The sequence below is a fragment of the Pristiophorus japonicus genome, chromosome 8 (genome assembly GCF_044704955.1).
Source record: "Pristiophorus japonicus isolate sPriJap1 chromosome 8, sPriJap1.hap1, whole genome shotgun sequence".
In the NCBI taxonomy this organism is placed as follows: domain Eukaryota; kingdom Metazoa; phylum Chordata; class Chondrichthyes; family Pristiophoridae; genus Pristiophorus; species Pristiophorus japonicus.
Window position 1 is genome coordinate 172518695 of NC_091984.1, and position 20861 is coordinate 172539555.

The 20861-nt window shown below is 47.7% G+C and overlaps 1 protein-coding gene across 9 annotated transcripts in view; it reads left to right on the plus strand.

The window, feature by feature from the left end:
- The window catches only part of depdc5 (DEP domain containing 5, GATOR1 subcomplex subunit), a 187707-nt gene that overhangs the window by 87766 nt on the left and 79080 nt on the right, over positions 1–20861 (plus strand). For 8 of the 9 annotated variants that reach the window (XM_070887542.1, XM_070887544.1, XM_070887545.1 and 5 more), the window contains 2 exons: positions 1189–1245; positions 5075–5258. In XM_070887542.1, the coding sequence (XP_070743643.1) occupies positions 1189–1245; positions 5075–5258 (241 nt within the window). The remainder of the gene's footprint in view (positions 1–1188; positions 1246–5074; positions 5259–20861) is intronic. The other variant, XM_070887543.1, reaches the window with a different exon arrangement.

The following is a 20861-nucleotide window of genomic DNA, read 5'->3' on the forward strand; positions in this document are numbered from 1 at the left end:
AACATTGGTTAGGCCACAGCTGGAGTACTGCGTGCAGTTCTGGTCACTGCATTACTGGAAGGACATGATTGCACTGGAGAGGGTACAGAGGAGATTGATGAGGATGTTGCCAGGAGTGGAGAATCTTAGCTATGAGGACAGATTGGATATGCTGGATTTGTTTTCCTTGGAACAGAGGAAGCTGAGGGGGAGACCTTATTGAGGTGTGTAAAATTATGAGGGGCCTAGATAGAGTGGATAGAAAGGGCCTATTTTCCTTAGCAGAGGGGTCAACAACCAGGGGGCATAAATTTAAAGTAATTGGTAGAAGGTTTAGAGGGGATTTGAGGGGAAATTTCTTCACGCAGAGGGTTGTGGGGGTCTGGAACTCACTGCCTGAAAGGGTGGTAGAAACCCTCGCCACATTTAAAGAGTACTTGAATGTGCACCTGAAGTGCCGTAACCTGCAGAGGAACCTAAAGTTGTGTTTTCGAATGATGTCGCAAAAGGGCAGCATGTAGATAAGAAATAGGAGGACGGCAAGGAGAGATCCTTTGGGGACTCCAGAGGTAACGGAGCGGGAAGAGAAGCCTTTGCAGGTGATTTCTCTGGTTACAACTGGACAGGTAAGAACGGAACCACCTGAGGGAAGAGAGGCATTGGAGGAGGAGGAGGAGCAGGGATGGTGTGGTTATCCGTGCCAAAAGCTGCAGACTGGTCGAGAAGGACTGAGAGAGAGAGTTTATCGCAGTCACATAGGATGTAATGTGCGACTTGATAAGGGTGTGGCAGGGGTGGAAACTTCATTGGAGGAGTTCAAACATGGGAGTTGCGTGGGGGGGGGGGGGGCTGTCCCCATCAACAAACACTGGGAGGGAGGAAGCTTCATTATTAAAATTGTTTCAAAAGATGTTGAGAATCTTCTGGATCATAACACAAAGTGAATGATGGCTGACTGTTTTTGGAGCTGGGTGCTTGTGGAACCTTTGCTAGTCCTTGTATGTTGCCTCGGTCCCCAGTCGGATGTCCCAGAGAACTGGCCAATCTGTTCGTACGTGCTGGTCAGTGGGAGGGAACCTGCGCTTCATTGTTGGTGAGATCAGAAGCTAGAGAGTTGCAAAGCGAGCACCATTGTACACTCAATGCCCCCAGACTCCGCGCCTCTTATCCGCGGTCAGAAGGGCTGATCGATGTTTGTTTTTGTTCCAGGGACTCCTCTGAACCAGGTGACATCTTACGAGGACCCCTCCACTGGCCGTGATCCAAGTGAGTCACCGACTCAGCCGAGCCACACTGGAGAGGGGAAAAGGCAGAGGGAACGGTGGAAATGCACAGCAGGTCATCAGCACGTGACGGAGGATTGATAGGTTAACCTTCAGGGAGAGGCCAGTCATCAGAGCATGAACCTCTGAGGAAATATTAACCTCTCTCTCGTTTCCGACGCTGAGTTAACCTGTTGTGTAATTTCAGCATTTTCAGTTTTTATTAAAGGAGAGCTGGAGATCTGTTGTCATCTCTTGCCCTCCCTCTCCCCTTCTCTAACAGATAATAGCTAAATAATTACATTATTTTAATACATCTATTAACCTTTAAACTGCTGGTTGTAGAACTGTACCAAATGGAAATGTATTGCATGTTTTTTCATTTTCAAGGTGCTTTGGTATATTTTGTTTGTTTTTTGTATTTTCATCCCCTTTCCTCCATCCATCGAGCCTGAACCTTCCCGCAAGGGCCCGGGTTCACAGTTTGGTCCCCAGGCTGCCCTGCCCCGCCCCCCCCGTCTCCGCCACACCTCCAGTGCCTCTGGTGACCAACTGCCAGGAATCCGAGGGGACATCCCAAGGGTGGCCTTCACCCAATGCCTCCCTGCTCAACACAGCTGAGATCACAAGGGGATTGGAGTTAACCTGTGTCTATCCACTCCACCGTTCTGGGGGACTAATCACACCCCACCCTGATCTGTGTATTTTGTTCAGTAGAATAAAAGTTTTTTGTCTACAGTGTCAGCTGTGGCTCAATGGGTAACACTCTCTGGTCTCTGAGTCAGAAGGTTGTGGGCTCAAGTCCCACTCCAGGGACTTGAGCACCAAAAAATCTAGGCTGACATTCCAGTGCAGTGCTGAGGGAGCGCTGCACTGTTGGAGGTGTGCCATCTTTCGGATGAGACACTAAACCGAGGCCCCGACTGCTCTCTCGGGTGGACGTTAAAGATCCCATGGCACTATTTTGAAGAAGAGCAGAGGAGTTATCCCCAGTGTCCTTGGGCCAATATTTATCCCTCAATCAACAGAACAAAAAACTGATTATCTGGTCATTATCTCATTGCTGTTTGTGGGAGCTTGCTGTGCGCAAATTGCCTGCTGCGTTTCCCACATTACAACAGTGACCACACTCCAAAAGTATTTCATTGGCTTGCAAAGCGCTTTGAGATGTCCGATGGTCGTGAAAGGCGCTATATAAATCCAAGTCTTTGCTGTTTGCACTTCACAGAATTTGTAAAAAATATTTTATGCTGTTGTAACATTTCCCCTTCAATTGTGTCCACACTTTTGGGACTCTGACCTTGCAGTGTCTTTCAGCTGAAAGCGCATTAAGCTGACCAAGTATAAGCTGACAGTGAGTGTGTGCTTCAGCAAGGCACGAAAACCTGGCTGGTCTGGGCAAGCTTCAGCTCCCACCAGAACATCCGTCTTTTAACAATGAACTTAATATTTGTGTTGGGCCGGTGCAGTATTGTATGAATGGCATTACATATGCTGTGTATTATATATTATAAAGTATTGTAAAATACTTCCCAGTCCCATCAGCTGGGAGTGGGTATCACACTGTTTTGACTCACATCCTGGATAACATTCCTTTATGCCATCGAGTTCCTTTTTGCCTTTGCCCCAACCTCCCCACAAAAATGTAGCTCTTCTGTTCCATATATCCTTAGTCCTCTCTGACTGGCTCTGAAATCCAGCCACACCCCGCGCGCCTAACTTGCTTTATCCAGCTGCGCTTGTGTCTAACTCTAGTTCTTGTTATCCAGAACCAGACTGGAGCTGTCTGGGCTGCTTGTGATGGCAACCAATCACTGGACTGGGCTAACGTGACCTGATCCAAGCTTTGAATTCTGATGTACCATTCCTGTTCACTCCCACTTAATCATGGTCCACAGACTGTGGCCAGGCACTCCTGGTGTTGCAGTGAGCCACATAGACCGGCAGTCCCAGGGTTTGACCACTAGTCTGCACTGTGCTCGCCAAGCCCAGCCAGCTCGAAAGTCGGGACGTTAGAATTGGCACGTTGCTGCTCAGCTTGGGATGGAGCCAGAGTTCCCAATCCTGCCGGAAAATATCCATGCCGAGTATTCGGCTCAGCAATAATGTCTCTGAGGATTGGAGAAAAGGGCAGGAATTTGGGAAGCAAAAATTGATCCAAGTAGAAAGTTTCCAAATAAATGGGTTTGATATTCGTTCAGCATTGACTGCAGGACACAATGTCTGGTCAAATTGCACTTTGTATTGGATTTTATTTATCGGCCTTGGGTTTTTAAAAAAAAAAAGCTTACTAATATCGCAAAAAAAAAATGTAGACAACGTTTTTACTAATTCTAACTCTCTTTATTCTGCTGCTGTGGCACTTTACATGTGGAGAAGCGTATAGTTTCCTCAATGGTGATCTGGGTAAAGGCACTGCCTGGTGTAAGGCGACAGTCCCAGGTCGTGTTCCCAGTCTGTGTTCCAACCAGGGCAGCGCATTTGGCGGCGCTCGGGGTTGGTGGGGACAAAAGTAATCAACCGGGGGCTCCTGCTCCTGGTTGTTGTGCGCGTATGCGTGTGTGTGCCTGTGTGTGTATGTGTGTACGTGCCTGCGTGTGTATGTGTGTGTGTGCTTGCGAATGCGTGTGTATGTGTGTGTGTGCCTGCGTGTGTGTGTGTGTATGTGTGTGTGTGCCTGCGTGTGTATGTGTGTGTGTGCCTGCGTGTGTATGTGTGTACGTGCCTGCGTGTGTATGTGTGTACGTGCCTGCGTGTGTATGTGTGTACGTGCCTGCGTGTGTATGTGTGTACGTGCCTGCGTGTGTATGTGTGTGTGTGCGCTTGCGAATGCGTGTGCACGTGCCTGTGTGTGTATGTGCCTGCGAGTGTGTGTGTGTGCTTGGGTAAGGTGCTGGAGGGCAGCTAGTGCCCATAGCCTAGTGAGGAAAGGGGAGGAGAAAATCTGAAGGATTAAAAGATGTACTCGGTCTGAACGTTACTAACTGCACATTATCAAACTAATTGCAATAAGAAGTAGCGACTATCTGATGTACTAACTGGGTCTTGACATTGCCAATAACAGGTTTTGTGACGTGAGCAACGCTGGTGTCACTACAGCTAAACATCGAGCGTGACCCTGGGAACAGGGTGCTTTGTGTGTGGCTATTGTGACTCACACTAACATTTGTGTGCCTGATACCGCTTCACTGCTGCAGCTAGGAACCCTCCAACGTATCCTTACATTGAGCAAGCTTGGAAAAGGGCCTGGTGTAGCAGTAGGAGGAAAGCAATTTACTCAAAGCAGTGCTGAATGTGGTCGGATTTGATGCTGCATTTACTTTATTTCCCACTTCATTTCTGCTTTTTTGCGTTTGTGCCCGTTTTCCTGCTCTGAAGCTTACTGGCATGGTATATGGTTGTGCCCCATCTCCTGTACTCTGTGTTGGATGTGTGGTATACAGTGAAACCTGACTATACCTAACCTAATCCCGCTAGCTTTTAACAATGGATGAAAAATATGATTGACAACTAAATAATCCCTTCTCGTCTTGTTTTGCACATTATGCAGTTAATTTAAATGTTTAACAATTACTAAAGTAACACCTTTTGTGTTTTGATATTGCTGTCAAATTATGCACAATGATGTATATGCATGTTAAATTTGGATAATGAGAATCTTTTTTTTTAACAGCTAATGATTCTGTTTTCTTCCTTCTCACTCTTCCTGCTTCCTTCCCTTTCTGCTCAATCATTGGCTTTAATTTTCACTCCCTTTCCTCCCCTCCCTTCCCTGTTCCTCTTTTTCCTGGTCCTGGAATTCGGTGTCGGTATGATTTTCTGACTGGCTGAAGTTCTGATGCTGTCTGCTCCTCCTGTAGTGCCCAGTTTCTGTTGCACAGTCGGTGTTGACTGGAAATCTCTCACTACACCTGCCTGCTTGCCACTCACCACTGACTACTTCCCAGACCGACAGAGCCTGCAGAATGACTACACCGAGGGCTGCTACGATCTCCTCCCAGAGACCGACGGCGACAGGTAGGTAGTACGCGTCCCTGGCCTTGTCTAACTTGGTTTTGGGGTTACCAACTGCTGCCAAACCGGCGGGGTGGGGTGACACAAGGCATGAGATTGTGGCATGAGTTTTGAGCTTTGCTTTACAGGCGATATCCTTGGGTCTTGAGAGAAGTGGCTGAAGAGATAGTGGCTGCATTGGTTGTAATCTACCAAAATTCCCTGGATTCTGGGGCGGTCCCAGCGATTGTTAAACCGCAAATGTAACGCCCCTATTTAAAAATGGAGGCAGACAAAAAGCAGGAAACTATAGACCGGTTAACCTAACATCTGTTGTTGGGAAAATGTTGGAGTCCATTATTAATGAAGCAGTAGCAGGACATTTGGAAAAGCATAATTCAATCAAGCAGAGTCAGCATGGTTTTATGAATGGGAAATCATGTTTGACAAATTTGTTAGAGTTCTTTTGAGGATGTAACAAGCAGAGTGGATAAAGGGGAACCAGTGGATGTGGTGTATTTGGATTTCTAGAAGGCATTCGATAAGGTGCCACATAAAAGGTTACTGCACAAGATAAAATCTACTGGGTTGGGGTAATATATTAGCATGGATAGAGGATTGGCTAACTAACAGAAAACAGTCGGGATAAATAGGTGATTTTCCAGTTGGCAAACAGTAACTGGTGGTATGCCGCAGGGATCGGTGCTGGGTCCTCAACTATTTACAATCTATATTAGTGACTTGGATAAAGAGACCGAGTGTAATGTAGCCAAGTTTGCTGATGATACAAAGACGGGTGGGAAAACAAAGTGTGAGGAGGACGCAAAAAATCTGCAAAGGGATATAGACAGGCTAAGTGAATGGGCAAAAATCTGGCAGATGGAATATAATGTGGGAAAATGTGAGGTTATCCACTTTGGCAGTAAAAATAGAAAAGAAAATTACAATTTAAATTGAGAAAAATTGCAAAGTGTTGCAGTACAGAGAAACCTGGGGGTCCTTGTGCATGAAGCACAAAAGGTTAGTATGTAGGTACAGCAAGTAATCAGGAAGGCAAATGGAATGTTGGCCTTTATTGCAAGGGGGATAGAGTATAAAAGCAGAGAAGTCCTGCTACAACTGTACAGGATATTGGTGAGGCCACACCTGGAGTACTGCGTACAGTTTTGGTCTCCGTATTTAAGGAAGGATATACTTGCATTGGAGGCTGTTCAGAGAAGGTTCACTCGGTTGATTCCGGAGATGAGGGGGGGGTTGACTTATGAGGATAGGTTGGGCCGACTATACACATTGGAGTTCAGAAGAATGAGAGGTGATCTTATTGAAATTTATAAGATAACGAGGGGGCTCGGCAAGGTGTATGCAGAGAGGATATTTCCACTCACAGGGGAAACTAAAACTAGGGGCATAGTCTCAGAATAAGGGGCCGCCCATTTAAAACTGAGACAAGGAGAAATTTCTTCTCTGAGGGTTGTAAATCTATGGAATTCTCTGCCCCAGATTGTTGTGGAGGCTGGGTCATTGAATATATTTAAGGCGGAGATAGACAGATTTTTGAGCGATAAGAAACAGAAACATAGAAAATAGGTGCAGGAGTAGGCCATTCGCCCCTTCGAGCCTGCACCACCATTCAATAAAATCACGGCTGATCATTCACCTCAGTACCCCTTTCCTGCTTTCTCTCCATACCCCTTGATCCCTTTAGCCGTAAAGGCCTTATTTAACTCCCCCTTGAATATATCCAATGAACTGGCATCAACGACTCTCTGCGGCAGGGAATTCCACAGGTTAACAACTCTCTGAGTGAAGAAGTTTCTCCTCATCTCAGTCCTAAATGGCTTACCCCTTATCCTTAGACTATGTCCCCTGGTTCTGGACTTCCCCAACATCGGGAACATTCTTCCTGCATCTAACCTGCCCAGTCCCGTCAGAATCTTATATGTTTCTATGAGATCCCCTCTCATCCTTCTAAACTCCAGTGAATAAAAGCCCAGTCGATCCAGTCTCTCCTCATATGTCAGTCCTGCCATCCCGGGAATCAGTCTGGTGAACCTTCGCTGCACTCCCTCAATAGCAAGAATGTCCTTCCTCAGATTGGGAGACCAAAATTGAACACAATATTCCAGGTGAGGCCTCACCAAGGCCCTGTACACCTGTAGTAAGACCTCCCTGCTCCTATACTCAAATCCCCGAGCTATGAAGGTCAACATACCATTTGCTGCCTTCACCACCTGCTGTACCTGCATGTCAACTTTCAATGACTGCTGTACCATGACACCCAGGTCTCATTGGACCTCCCCTTTTCCTAATCTGCCATCATTCAGATAATATTCTGCCTTCGTGTTTTTGCCACCAAAGTGGATAACCTCACATTTATCCACATTATACTGCATCTGCCATGCATTTTCCTACTCACCTAACCTAAGGCAGATCCTCCAGTGTGGAAATCCTACGGCAGGAGTGAGCCCGAGTGCTGAATGAGTGAGTAATTCAGCAAGTGTTGGGACTCCCGGGGAGTGTCTGTATTCTGATGCACAATCTGCCGCAGTTATGTGGGACAGGCTGAGACCAGAGGGCCTTTTCCTGTCCGTCATCGTATGCTCGTATTTATGTCACATACTATGTTCGTTGTTCTCTCTAAAGCTGGAGTCTGGCGGCAGTGGGGGAAATGGTAAAAGAGGTTTGTAGATAGGAGGCACAGTTTAATTTTTTTGATAAAGAGCTCATTGTTAGTATTGGTTGTCCAGGTTATTGCCGATCATTTGAACAGCATAATGTGGAAATACTTGTAACCCTTTCAGAAGCAGGTTGGAGATGCTGAAAGGACAAAGAGAGGATCAGTAGTGGGATTTTTGAACTTTAACCATACATCTAATGGGTGCTTGGCACTGTAGACTGTTCCGGCAGCATGTAAGTCTTCCATTGTCCAGAAATCAAAATATCATATCAAAATATCAGGCCATGGATCTAAGCAGAGTAATTGGAGATCATAAAAATCTCATTGGTTGGACAGTGAAAGATCTGCAGTACAATCCATCACCACAGTGGCCAGAAGCTGCTTAGTGTGAGTGAGCTGGCCAGCAGAAAGCCTGCTCTGCCTGACAACCATTTTTATAAATGGGTTGAATAATGAAATATCAAATTTAAATATTCCTGACCTCTCTGCTACATGGATCATGTGGAAATTGCCGTATTGTTTGTGCAGGGAATGTACATTCTAAACCTTGTACTGAGGGAGGGTGAGTGATGGAGAGAGTGTTATAACGGAGCCTGATACTGAGGGAGGATGAGTGATGGAGAGAGTGTTATAACAGAGCCTGATACTGAGGGAGGGGGTGTGATGGAGAGAGTGGTATAACCGAGCCTGACACTGAGGGAGGATGAGTGATGGAGAGAGTGTTATAACAGAACCTTGTACTGAGGATGCGGTGTGTGGCGGACACAATAGATACAGTAATTAACAGCTTCCCCACACTAGCCTGGTGTTCAGCTCCAACTGACCCCTCATTCCAGTGGATAATGTCTGCTTTATATTAAAAAAAACACCAGAGGAACTGCTACTGTCAATTAACTGAAGTCAGATGAGGTGACCTGCTGCAGTTATGTTTATGGTCTGGGCAGTGGGTTTAGAGTTTGAAGGTGTATCTGAGATCCATGTTCCTAATCCTCCAATCTACTGTATTATGAGCCGCTTTTGATGCTTAACCAGAAGTTCCACTTCCTTCCAGCAGGTGGCAGTGTTTTACTGTAATTTATCAGTCCCTGCGAATGTGGCAGTGATTGAGAACAGAATTTCTGAATACCACCATGTCTTTCTGAAATTCCCGAGCTATATTTTCACCTGTGCAACTTTTAACAATGTGACTTTGATATTTAACAGATTCCACAGTTAGCCTGACATCTGTGGTTGGGAAAATGTTGGAGTCCATTATTAAAGAAGCAGTGGTAGGACATTTGGAAAAGCAAAATTCAGTCAGGCAGAATCAGCATGGGTTTATGAAGGGGAAGTCATGTTTGACAAATATGCTGGAATTCTTTGAGGATGTAATGAACAAGGTGGATGGGGGAACCAGTGAATGTGGTGTATTTGGACTTCCAGAAGGCATTTGACAAGATGCCACATAAAAGGTTACTGCATAAGATAAAAGCTCACGGGGTTGGGGCTAATATATTAACATGGATAGAGGATTGGCTAATGACGGAGAGTCGGGATAAGTGGTTCATTCTCGGGTTGGCAATCAGTAACTAGTGGGGTGAGGCAGGGATCAGTGCTGGGACCCCAACTATTTACAATCTATATTAACGACTTGGAAGAAGGGACTGAGTGTAATGTAACCAAGTTTGCTGATGATACAAAGATGGGAGGAAAAGCAATGTGTGAGGTGGCACAAGGACACAGACAGGCGAAGTGAGTGGGCAAAAATTTGATAGATGGAGTATAATGTTGGAAAGTGTGAGGTTATGCACTTTGGCAGAAAAAAATCAAAGAGCAAGTTATTATTTAAATTGAGAAAGATTGCAAAGTGCCGCAGTACAGCGGGACCTGGGGGTCCTGGTGCATGAAACACAAAAGGATAGTATGCAGGTACAGCAAGTGACCAGGAAGGCCAATGGAATCTTGGCCTTTATTGCAAGGGAGATGGAGTATAAAAGTAGGGAAGTCCTGCTACAACTGTACAGGGTATTGGTGAGGCCACACCTGGAGTATTGCGTACAGTTTTGGTCTCTGTATTTAAGGAAGGATATACTTGTTTTGGAGGCAGTTCAGAGAAGGCTCACTAGGTTAATTCCAGAGATGAAGGGGTTGACTTATGAAGTTAGGTTGGGCCTATACACATTGGAAGTCAGAAGAATGAGAGGTGATCTTATCGAAATGTATAAGATTATGAGGGGGCTTGACAAGGTGGATGCAGAGAGGATGTTTCCACTGATGGGGGAGACTTGAACTCAAGAGCATGATCTTAGAATAAGGGGCTGCCCATTTAAAACTGAGATGAGGAGAAATTTCTTCTCTGTGGAATTTGCTGCCTCAGAGAGCTGTGGAAGCTGGGACATTAAATAAATTTAAGACGGAGATAGACAGTGTCCTAACCGATAAGGGGATAAAGGGTTATGGGGAGCGGGCAGGAAAGTGAATGATCGTATTGAATGGCGGAACTGGCTCGAGGGCCTAATGCTGGTACTATTTCGGATGTTCTTATGGTTCTGGCCTTCAATATAAAAGGATGCAAACGAGAAAGTGCTGATAATTCATCGGGTTTGCTTGAGACATTGGAATTAACATTCGTTCTGGTAACGGATCCTGTCATTTGCAAACCTGCCACCTAACACTGAAATCTCTCTCTCATGATTTCAATGTAATTCTGAGATGCAAAACCTAGTTCTACACATTGCCAGCTGTGCCTGTTTCAGTGGAGGGAGTGTACCTCTGCCTCAGTACTCTCCAGAGCCAACACACTTCATCAGAGCTTGTGATTCAGTTTTTTTTTTTCCCCCACCCACCCTTCCCCTCCTGCTCTGCCGACCAAACTCTTCCACTAACACCTTGAAGTTTGTTACATTTATCAACCCGATGATGTTTGCTGCAACTTTAATTCAGCAAATAGGACACTGGAGCCAAAAGCGACGCGAGTTTGTCTCTGGCTTAAAATAACAACACGGTTCTGCTGGTACTGGAGAGGGCAAAGTTCAAACTAGCTTACCCCTGACCTTTAAACGCTGAGTGTCTGTGATCTCATCAGAGGAGCTACCAAGTCTGGCAGTGTGAAGAAATTTAACCTGCATCGGGGAGACTAAGTTTTCTCTGCTCAGTGATTGCACCCTGTGACATTAACCCAGTGTCTGGTCAGTGATTGCACCCTGTGACATTAACCCAGTGTCTGGTCAGTAACTGCACCCTGTGACATTAACCCAGTGTCTGGTCAGTAACTGCACCCTGTGACATTAACCCAGTGTCTGGTCAGTAACTGCACCCTGTAACATTAACCCAGTGTCTGGTCAGTGATTACACCCTGTAACATTAACCCAGTGTCTGCTCAGTAACTGCTCCCTGTAACATTAACCCAGTGTCTGCTCAGTAACTGCTCCCTGTAACATTAACCCAGTGTCTGCTCAGTAACTGCTCCCTGTAACATTAACCCAGTGTCTGCTCAGTGATTGCACCCTGTAACATTAACCCAGTGTCTGCTCAGTAACTGCACCCTGTAACATTAACCCAGTGTCTGCTCAGTAACTGCACCCTGTAACATTAACCCAGTGTCTGCTCAGTAAATGCACCCTGTAACATTAACCCAGTGTCTGCTCAGTGATTGCACCCTGTAACATTAACCCAGTGTCTGCTCAGTAACTGCACCCTGTAACATTAAATCCAGTGTCTGCTCAGTAACTGCACCCTGTAACATTAACCCAGTGTCTGCTCAGTGATTGCACCCTGTAACATTAACCCAGTGTCTGCTCAGTAACTGCACCCTGTAACATTAACCCAGTGTCTGCTCAGTGATTGCACCCTGTAACATTAACCTAGTGTCTGATCAGTGATTGCACCCTGTAACATTAACCCAGTGTCTGCTCAGTAACTGCACCCTGTAACATTAACCCAGTGTCTGCTCAGTGATTGCACCCTGTAACATTAACCTAGTGTCTGATCAGTGATTGCACCCTGTAACATTAACCCAGTGTCTGCTCAGTAACTGCACCCTGTAACATTAACCTAGTGCCTGGTCAGTAACTGCACCCTGTAACATTAACCCAGTGTCCTGGTCATTAACTGCACCCTGTAACATTAAACCCAGTGTCTGCTCAGTAACTGCACCCTGTAACATTAACCCAGTGTCTGCTCAGTGATTGCACCCTGTAACATTAACCCAGTGTCTGCTCAGTAACTGCACCCTGTAACATTAACCTAGTGCCTGGTCAGTAACTGCACCCTGTAACATTAACCCAGTGTCTGCTCAGTAACTGCACCCTGTAACATTAACCTAGTGCCTGGTCAGTAACTGCACCCTGTAACATTAAACCCAGTGTCTGCTCAGTAACTGCACCCTGTAACATTAACCCAGTGTCTGCTCAGTGATTGCACCCTGTAACATTAACCCAGTGTCTGCTCAGTAACTGCACCCTGTAACATTAACCCAGTGTCTGCTCAGTAACTGCACCCTGTAACATTAACCCAGTGTCTGCTCAGTAACTGCACCCTGTAACATTAACCCAGTGTCTGATCAGTAACTGCACCCTGTAACATTAATCCAGTGCCCTGCTCAGTAACTGCACCCTGTAACATTAACCCAGTGCCCTGCTCAGTAACTGCACCCTGTAACATTAACCCAGTGTCTGGTCAGTGATTGCACCCTGTAACATTAACCCAGTGTCTGCTCAGTGATTACACCCTGTAACATTAACCCAGTGCCCTGCTCAGTAACTGCACCCTGTAACATTAACCCAGTGTCCTGGTCAGTAACTGCACCCTGTAACATTAACCCAGTGTCCTGGTCAGTAACTGCACCCTGTAACATTAACCCAGTGTCTGGTCAGTAACTGCACCCTGTAACATTAACCCAGTGCCCTGGTCAGTAACTGCACCCTGTAACATTAACCCAGTGTCTGGTCAGTAACTGCACCCTGTAACATTAACCCAGTGTCCTGGTCAGTAACTGCACCCTGTAACATTAACCTAGTGCCTGCTCAGTAACTGTACCCTGTAACATTAACCCAGTGCCCTGCTCAGTGATTGCACCCTGTAACATTAACCTAGTGCCCTGCTCAGTAACTGCACCCTGTAACATTAACCCAGTGCCTGGTCAGTAACTGTACCCTGTAACATTAACCCAGTGCCCTGCTCAGTGATTGCACCCTGTAACATTAACCCAGTGTCTGGTCAGTAACTGCACCCTGTAACATTAACCCAGTGCCTGGTCAGTAACTGTACCCTGTAACATTAACCCAGTGCCCTGCTCAGTAACTGCACCCTGTAACATTAACCCAGTGCCTGGTCAGTAACTGTACCCTGTAACATTAACCCAGTGCCCTGCTCAGTGATTGCACCCTGTAACATTAACCCAGTGCCCTGCTCAGTGATTGCTCCCTGTAACATTAACCTAGTGCCCTGCTCATTAACTGCACCCTGTAACATTAACCCAGTGTCTGGTCAGTGATTGCACCCTGTAACATTAACCCAGTGCCCTGCTCAGTGATTACACCCTGTAACATTAACCCAGTGTCTGGTCAGTAACTGCACCCTGTAACATTAACCCAGTGCCCTGCTCAGTGATTGCACCCTGTAACATTAACCTAGTGCCTGCTCAGTAACTGCACCCTGTAACATTAACCTAGTGCCCTGCTCAGTAACTGCACCCTGTAACATTAACCCAGTGTCTGCTCAGTAACTGCACCCTGTAACATTAACCTAGTGCCCTGCTCAGTAACTGCACCCTGTAACATTAACCCAGTGTCTGGTCAGTAACTGCACCCTGTAACATTAACCCAGTGTCTGCTCAGTAACTGCACCCTGTAACATTAACCCAGTGTCTGCTCAGTGAGTGCACCCTGTAACATTAACCTAGTGCCCTGCTCAGTGATTACACCCTGTAACATTAACCCAGTGCCCTGCTCAGTAACTGCACCCTGTTAAATTTATATTTTTATTTTTTCTGAGATGTGAGCTGTGTGTTGGCGAGGCCAGCATTTATTGCCCGTGAGATGGTGGTGTGCCACCGCCTTGAATCGCTGCAGTCCATGTGGTGAAGGTGGTCCCACAGTGCTGTTGGGGAGGTAGTTCGTGGACTTTGGCCTAGCGACGACGAAGGAACGGCGGTATACTTCCAAGTCAGGAATACTGTGTGACTTGGAGGGGAACTTGGAGGTGGTGGTGTTCCCATGCGCCTGCTGCCCGTGTCCTTCTAGGTGGTAGAGGTAGCGGGTTTGGGAGTTGCTGCAGTGCATCTTGTAGATGGTACACACTGCAGCCACAGTGCGCCGATGGTGGAGGGAATGAATGTTGAAGGTGGTGGATGGGGTGCCGATCAAGCGGGCTGCTTGGTTCTGGATGTTGTCGAGCTTTTTGAGTGTTGTTGGAGCTGCACTCATCCAGGCAAGTGGAGAGTATTCCATCACACTTCTGACTTGTGCCTTGTAGATGGTGGAAAGGCTTTGGGGAGTCAGGAGGTGAGACACTTGCCGAGGAATAGCCAGCCTCTGACCTGCTCTTGTTGCCACAGTATTTATGTGGCTGGTCCAGTTAAGTTTCTAGTCCATGGTAACCCCCCAGGATGTTGATGGTGGGGGATTCAGCGATGGTAATGCCATTGAAGATCAAGGAGAGGTGCTTAGACTCATTTGTTGGAGATGGTCATTGCCTGGCACTTGTGCGGAGCGAATGTTATTTGCCACTTATCAGCCCAAGCCTGAATGTTGTCCAGGTCTTGCTGCATGTGGGCATGGACTGTTCCATTATCTGAGGCATTGCGAATGGCACTGAACACTGTACAATCATCAGTGAACATTCCCACTTCTAACCTTATGATGGAGGGAAGGTCATTGATGAAGCAGCTGATGATGGTTGGGCCTAGGACACTGCCCTGAGGAACTCCTGCAGCGATGTCCTGCAGCTGTGATGATTGACCTCCAACCACCACAACCATCTTCCTTTGTGCTATGTATGACTCCAGCCAGTGGAGAGTTTCCCCGATTCCCAGTGACTTCAATTTTACTGGGGCTTCTTGATGCCACACTTGGTCAAATGCTGCCTTGATGTTAAGGGCAGTCACTCTTGCCCCACCTCCGAAATTGCCCCTTGCTATAAGAGCCGTGACCGCCCGGTCGGTCAGGACTCGCCGCTCGGTCGGCGCGGAGGGGCCACCATTTTGAAAATTGTCCTCCTTTATTTTTGGAGCGGTGTACGGGCACCGCCCCAGTCGTCTTCCCGGCCCATCGGGCATGCACTGACCCCTTACTGACCGGCGGTGACCCCCTTTCCGCCCCGGTGGGAAGTTTTTTGTGGTGGGGGGGGGGCGCATCCACCCTTAAAGGGGAGGGTGCTCTGCTGTGGCCGGCATTTTATTTTAATCGTCGGCCGACTGCCAGGTCGGCCTGACAATGGTGGCTACGGATTCAACCGGGCCGCCAACCGGCAACCCGGCACCCCTTGGGTACCGAGCCACTAGCCTGGCCGAAACCCTCCCTGGTGACCCAGGGCTGATAAATTTGCCACTAAAGTGGCTGCAGAGTTTGCAGCGTCCCTCCCCTTTAACTGAAGGGGAGGGACGATGTGACGAATCAGTGATGCACTGATGACTCTGAGCGATGGCCGTTCCGACCCGCCCGCACTTCCGTTCCGCTGACGACACCAAATCCGCCCCGCTGCAAAAAAAAATAAAGTCCTGAATTTCAGCGGATTATGGGGCGACAGAACACTTGCACAACGCTAAGTGCGCTCTGTTTGGGGCAGAGTGCAATTTCGGCCTCCAGCTCTATTGTCCATGTTTGGACCAAGGCTGTAATAAGGTCTGGAGACGAGTGGTCCTGGAGGAACCCAAACTGAGCAGCGGGCAGCAGGTTATTGGTGAGTAGGTACCGCTTGAGAGCACTGTCGACGACACCTTCCATCACTTTGCTGATGGTCGAGAGTAGACTGATGGGGTGGGAATTGGCTGGATTGGATTTGTCCTGCTTTTTGTGGACAGGACATACCTGGGCAGTTTTTCCCCATTGTCGGGTAGATGCCAGTGTTGCAGCTGTACTGGAACAGCTTGGCTAGAGGCGTGACTAGTTCTGGAGCACAAGTCTTCAGCACAACAGCCGGGATGTTGTCGCGGTCCATAGTCTTTGCTGTATCCAGTGCGCTCAGCCGTTTCGTGATATCACGTGGAGTGAATCGAATTGGCTTGTGTGATAAGGGGACCTCGGGCAGAGGCTGATCTGGATCACCCACTCGGCACTTCTGGCTGAAGATGGTTGCAAGCGCTTCAGCCTTGTCTTTTGCACTCGGGTGCTGGGCTCCGCCATCATTGAGGATGGGGATATTCATGGAGCCTCCTCCAGGCATTAATTGTTTAATGGTCCATCACCATTCATGTGGCAGGACTGCAGAGCTTTGATCCGATCCGTTGATTGTGGGGTCGCTTAGCCCTGTCTATAGCATGTTGTTTCTGCTGTTTAGCATGCATGTAGTCCTGTGTTGTAGCTTCCTCAGGTTGGCACCTCATTTTTAGGTATGCCTGGTGCTGCTCCTGGCATGCTCTTCTGCACTCATTGAACCAGGGTTGGTCTCCTCGCTTGATGGTAATGGTAGAGTGAGGGATATGCCGGGCCATGAGGTTACATTTTGTGGTGCAATACAATTCTGCTGCTGCTGATGGCTCACAGCGCCTCATGGGTGCCCAGTTTTGAGCTGCTAGATCTGTTCAGAATCTATTCCATTTAACTCGGTGGTAGTGCCACACAACGCGATGGAGGATGTCTTCAGTGTGAAGACGGGACTTCGTCTCCACAAGGACTCTGCGGTGGTCACTGCTACCAGTGCTGTCATCGATATATGCATCAGCGACAGGTAGATTGGTGAGGACGAGATCAGGTAGGTTTTTCCTTTGTGTTGATTCTCTCACCACCTGCTGCAGGCCCAGTGTGGCAGCTATGTCCTCAGCCAGCTCGGTCAGTAGTGGTGCTACCGAGCCACTCTTGGTGATGGACATTGAAGTCCCCCACCCAGAGTACATTTTGTGCCTTTGCTATCCTTCGTGCTTCTTCCAAATGATGTTCAACATACAGAGTAGTAGTGATTCATCAGCTGAGGGAGGTTGGTAGGTGGTAATCTGCAGGAGGTTTCCTTGCCTATGCTTGACCTGAAGCCATGAGACTTTATGGGGTCCAGAGTCAATGTTGAGGACTCCCAGGGCCACTCCCTCCCGACTGTATCTCTGTCCTGTCGGTGGGACAGGACATACCCAGGGATGTTGATGGAGGAGTCTGGGACATTAGCTGAAAGGTATGATTCTGTGAGTATGACTACGTCAGGCTGTTGCTCGGCTAGTCTGTGGGACAGCTCTCCCAATTTTGGCACGTCCCCAGATGTTGGTGGTGAGGACTTTGCCGGGTCGACTGGGTTGGGTGCGCTGTTGTCGTGTCCAAAGCTGGTGCAGAGGTCGATGCCGGGTGGTCCGTCCGATTTTATTCTTACTGTTTCTTGTAGCGGTTAGTTGCAACTGAGTGGCTTGCACAGCTATTTCAGAGGGCAGTTAAGAGTCAACCGTATTGCTGTGGGTCTGAAGTCACATATAGGCCAGACCGGGTAAGGGTGGCAGATTTCCTTCCCACACGGACATTAGTGAGCCAGGTGGATTTTATGACAATCCGGTTTCACCATTTCTGATGCCAGCTTTTTATTCAAGATTTGTGTAATTAACTGAATTTAAATTCCCCAGCTGCAATGGTGGGATTTGAACTCATGTCTCCTGATCACTAGTCCAGGCCTCGGGATTACTCATCCTGTAATTTAACCACTACCGTTCCCTGGTCAGTGATTGCACCGTGCAGCGTTAACCCAGTGCCCTCATACTGTAAGGCTAAGTTCCTCCAGTGATGTAATCAGTACAAAAATATTCTGAGTATTCACCACAATAATATAACTGTTCAGTTTTTCTCGAGTTGCTGTAGAGGCAAATGCTGCCTGACTAGTTCTGACCTTCCGAATCCGAGCACCAGTCTTTTTCCATAAGGAAAGATTTGCTTTCTTGTAGTGCCCCATCATGCCTCTCTGAAATGGTGTAAAAGCTTCACGCACAGTGAAAGGCCAGTCAGTGCTGCTGTTGAGGTAGGCGTGGCAGTCATTCCTTGCACACTCTCTGTCACACACCCCACCCTCAGTGTCAGCCTCCTGGTTATATAACACGCTGTCACACAGGGGGGCTGAATTATTGTTCTGAATTGAGGCAGCCTGATGGATACTTCCCCTTTCAGAGCGCCACTTGTTCCACTGCATCAACTCATTTACCCGGGCTTCGTATGAGTGCTTCTTTAGTTAAATCTAATGCCAGGGGTTCTGACATTTAGGCCAGTTCACTGCTGCGGGCTACATAATGGGCCAATTGCTTGGCAACGCCCAGTGAATGCAGAGAGGGCAAATGTCTTGTGTGGGTTGGAAATGCTCATGCTGGGCTGTGTCCTGCTGATCTGGGTCTCTGATATGTTGATGGTGAAGATTTATAGTGATGCTAATTTAATCAAAGGGCTCTCCCAGACTTGGCTGCCAACTGTCAGATTGCTTATTTGCGACCTTTGTTGCCTAGTTACCAATGAATGATACAGAAGGATGTACGGGTGGATCGGATTACTGTACCCGAGTACTGGATGCCACGTACTTCCATTTGCTTCCCGTGTTTCCCTGCACCTGGGGGAGTGCAACCATTAACTCAGCCAGTCAAGCTCACGCTCTGCCTCACTGGAGCAATGCACTGCCTCTTGTACTGAGCCATTCGGAGGTCTCTGGTTCGACCCCTGACTTGTTAGCTGGCCTCCGCTCGAGAGGCAGTAGGACTGCTCCTCCAATCGGCCTCATTGCTCGTGAGTTAGAGTGGGCAACGATCAGCCAGGGTTCCAGCTCCTGCTCACCCAGTGCCTTCTGCTGAGAAGGGCATGCGTGTGGATGTTGGGTGAGGATTGGCTGTGATGCCCGCCCATGGTCGAACTGCCCACCGACATCTGTCTGGGCTCACAACTGAAGAATGGCCATCTAGGCAAGGTATGTGGAACCATCTCCTTTCCACAGGTGGTGTGGGAGCCTCTCTTTCCTCACCCCCCCCCCCCCCATCCTCCCCCTCCACAGGCGGTGACACTGTCTTTTCCCCCTTCCCACAGGCTGGATCGTCAGACAACTTTATTTAGACAGACAACTCTCTTCCATTCCCCTTCCCCCAAACACTCTCCCTCCAAGGCAGAATAGAGTTATCTGCCTAGATTTGTAGGGTGACCTGTGTATGGATACCAGCAAATCATTCTTGTAGACTGGTATCTGGTAAACTCCCTCATCTTGCATAATGTGTCTTGGCAAATAGCACAGTATGCAAACAGCATCTGTGGTATGTTTGTGTCTCAGGCATCCAGAGCCTCCCGGAACCACAGGCTAATACCCTTCCCCTGTGTCTGGCTGCCATCGTCAGCTAGCCAGAGAGAACATTCCTGCTCATCCCAACTCTGTACAATTAAAATCTCTGTTGGGGCTGCTTTCTAAAAGGTAGAAGAAAGACTTGGATTTATATAGCGCCTTTCACAACCTTAGGACATTCCAAAGCACTTTACAGCCAATGAACCACTTTTGGACTGTAGTCACTGTTGTAATGTAGGAAACGCAGCAGCCAATTTGCGCACAGCAAGCTCCCACAGACAGCAATGTGATAATGGCCAGATAATCTGTTTTAACGATGTTGTTTGAGGAATTAATATTGGCCAGGACACTGGAGAGAAGCTCCCCTGCTCTTCTTCAAAATAGTGCTCTGGGATCTTTTACATGCACCTGAGAGAGCAGGCGGGGCCTCGGTTTAACGTCTCATCCGAAAGATAGCACCTCCGACAGTGCAGCACTCCCTCAGCACTACACTGGAGTGTCAACCTAGATTATGTGCTCAAGTCCTTGGAGTGGGACTTTAACCCACAACCTTCTGACTCCAAGGCGAGAGTGCTACCAACCACAACAGACACCTTTGCAACTAACAAAGTATTTTGAAGTTAAGTCGCGGTCGAAATGTAGGAAATGAAGGATCCAATTTGTGCTGCTGCAGCACCAGGTTTTGCTGCCCCTTTTGCACATGTCTCAAATCAGCAGCAAATATAGTCCCTGTGCAGAATATTGTGCCCCGGGGCACACACCCTCCAGTTTGCACTGGAAAATGATCTTGTTTTAAATGTAGATGGAGCTACCAGAGTTTATTTCTCGGTGAAGGATCTAATTATTTGTATAATTTGGGCACCCATTGTCAGCAAAGAGCTTTGAATCCAGGGTAATGGCAGTTTGAGTTCAGCAATTTCTGTTTATTTGAATTAAACAGCTTTGAATTTAAGAGTAGTTTATGCATATATTTTTCTGGCTGGATGCTTTCAGAAATGTGTCTCGGCTGAGAATGCAAGTGGCTGACTGACTGACTTGTGTTTAAGTCCAAGGGAGAGTGTTGGAACAATCTTAAATACAAATTGTCAATAAATCCACTAGCAGGAGATCAAATGGTGATTGTTTTAACCAATGAACGAAGTCACTCTGTCATGTCCTCAAAGGCCACACCTTGCTTCGTGCTGTTTATAATTGGGGAATTGGTTCCCTCGTCATGGTTGGAGATCGGAACGTTGCATTTTCTCACCCAGTGTCTGTGTGAAGCACTCTTCCCCCAGTTAGTACACATTTTACACTTCGCTGCCAGCCATCCCAATGCTCTCAGACTGGCTCACGGGGCTGAACTTTGGGCTGTTTCTTACGGGCTTGGAGTTGGTTTGGGACTGCTGCAGCTGGGATGCTTGCGTGTGTTACAACAAGGAGACTTCTATTTGATCAGTCCAACCCGTGACCGAGACCTTTCAATTTCATCGCCATCAGCTTTTCAAATAGCCTCAGCGTGAAGTGCCACCAGTGGCCGAGGAAGCTCTCCCCAG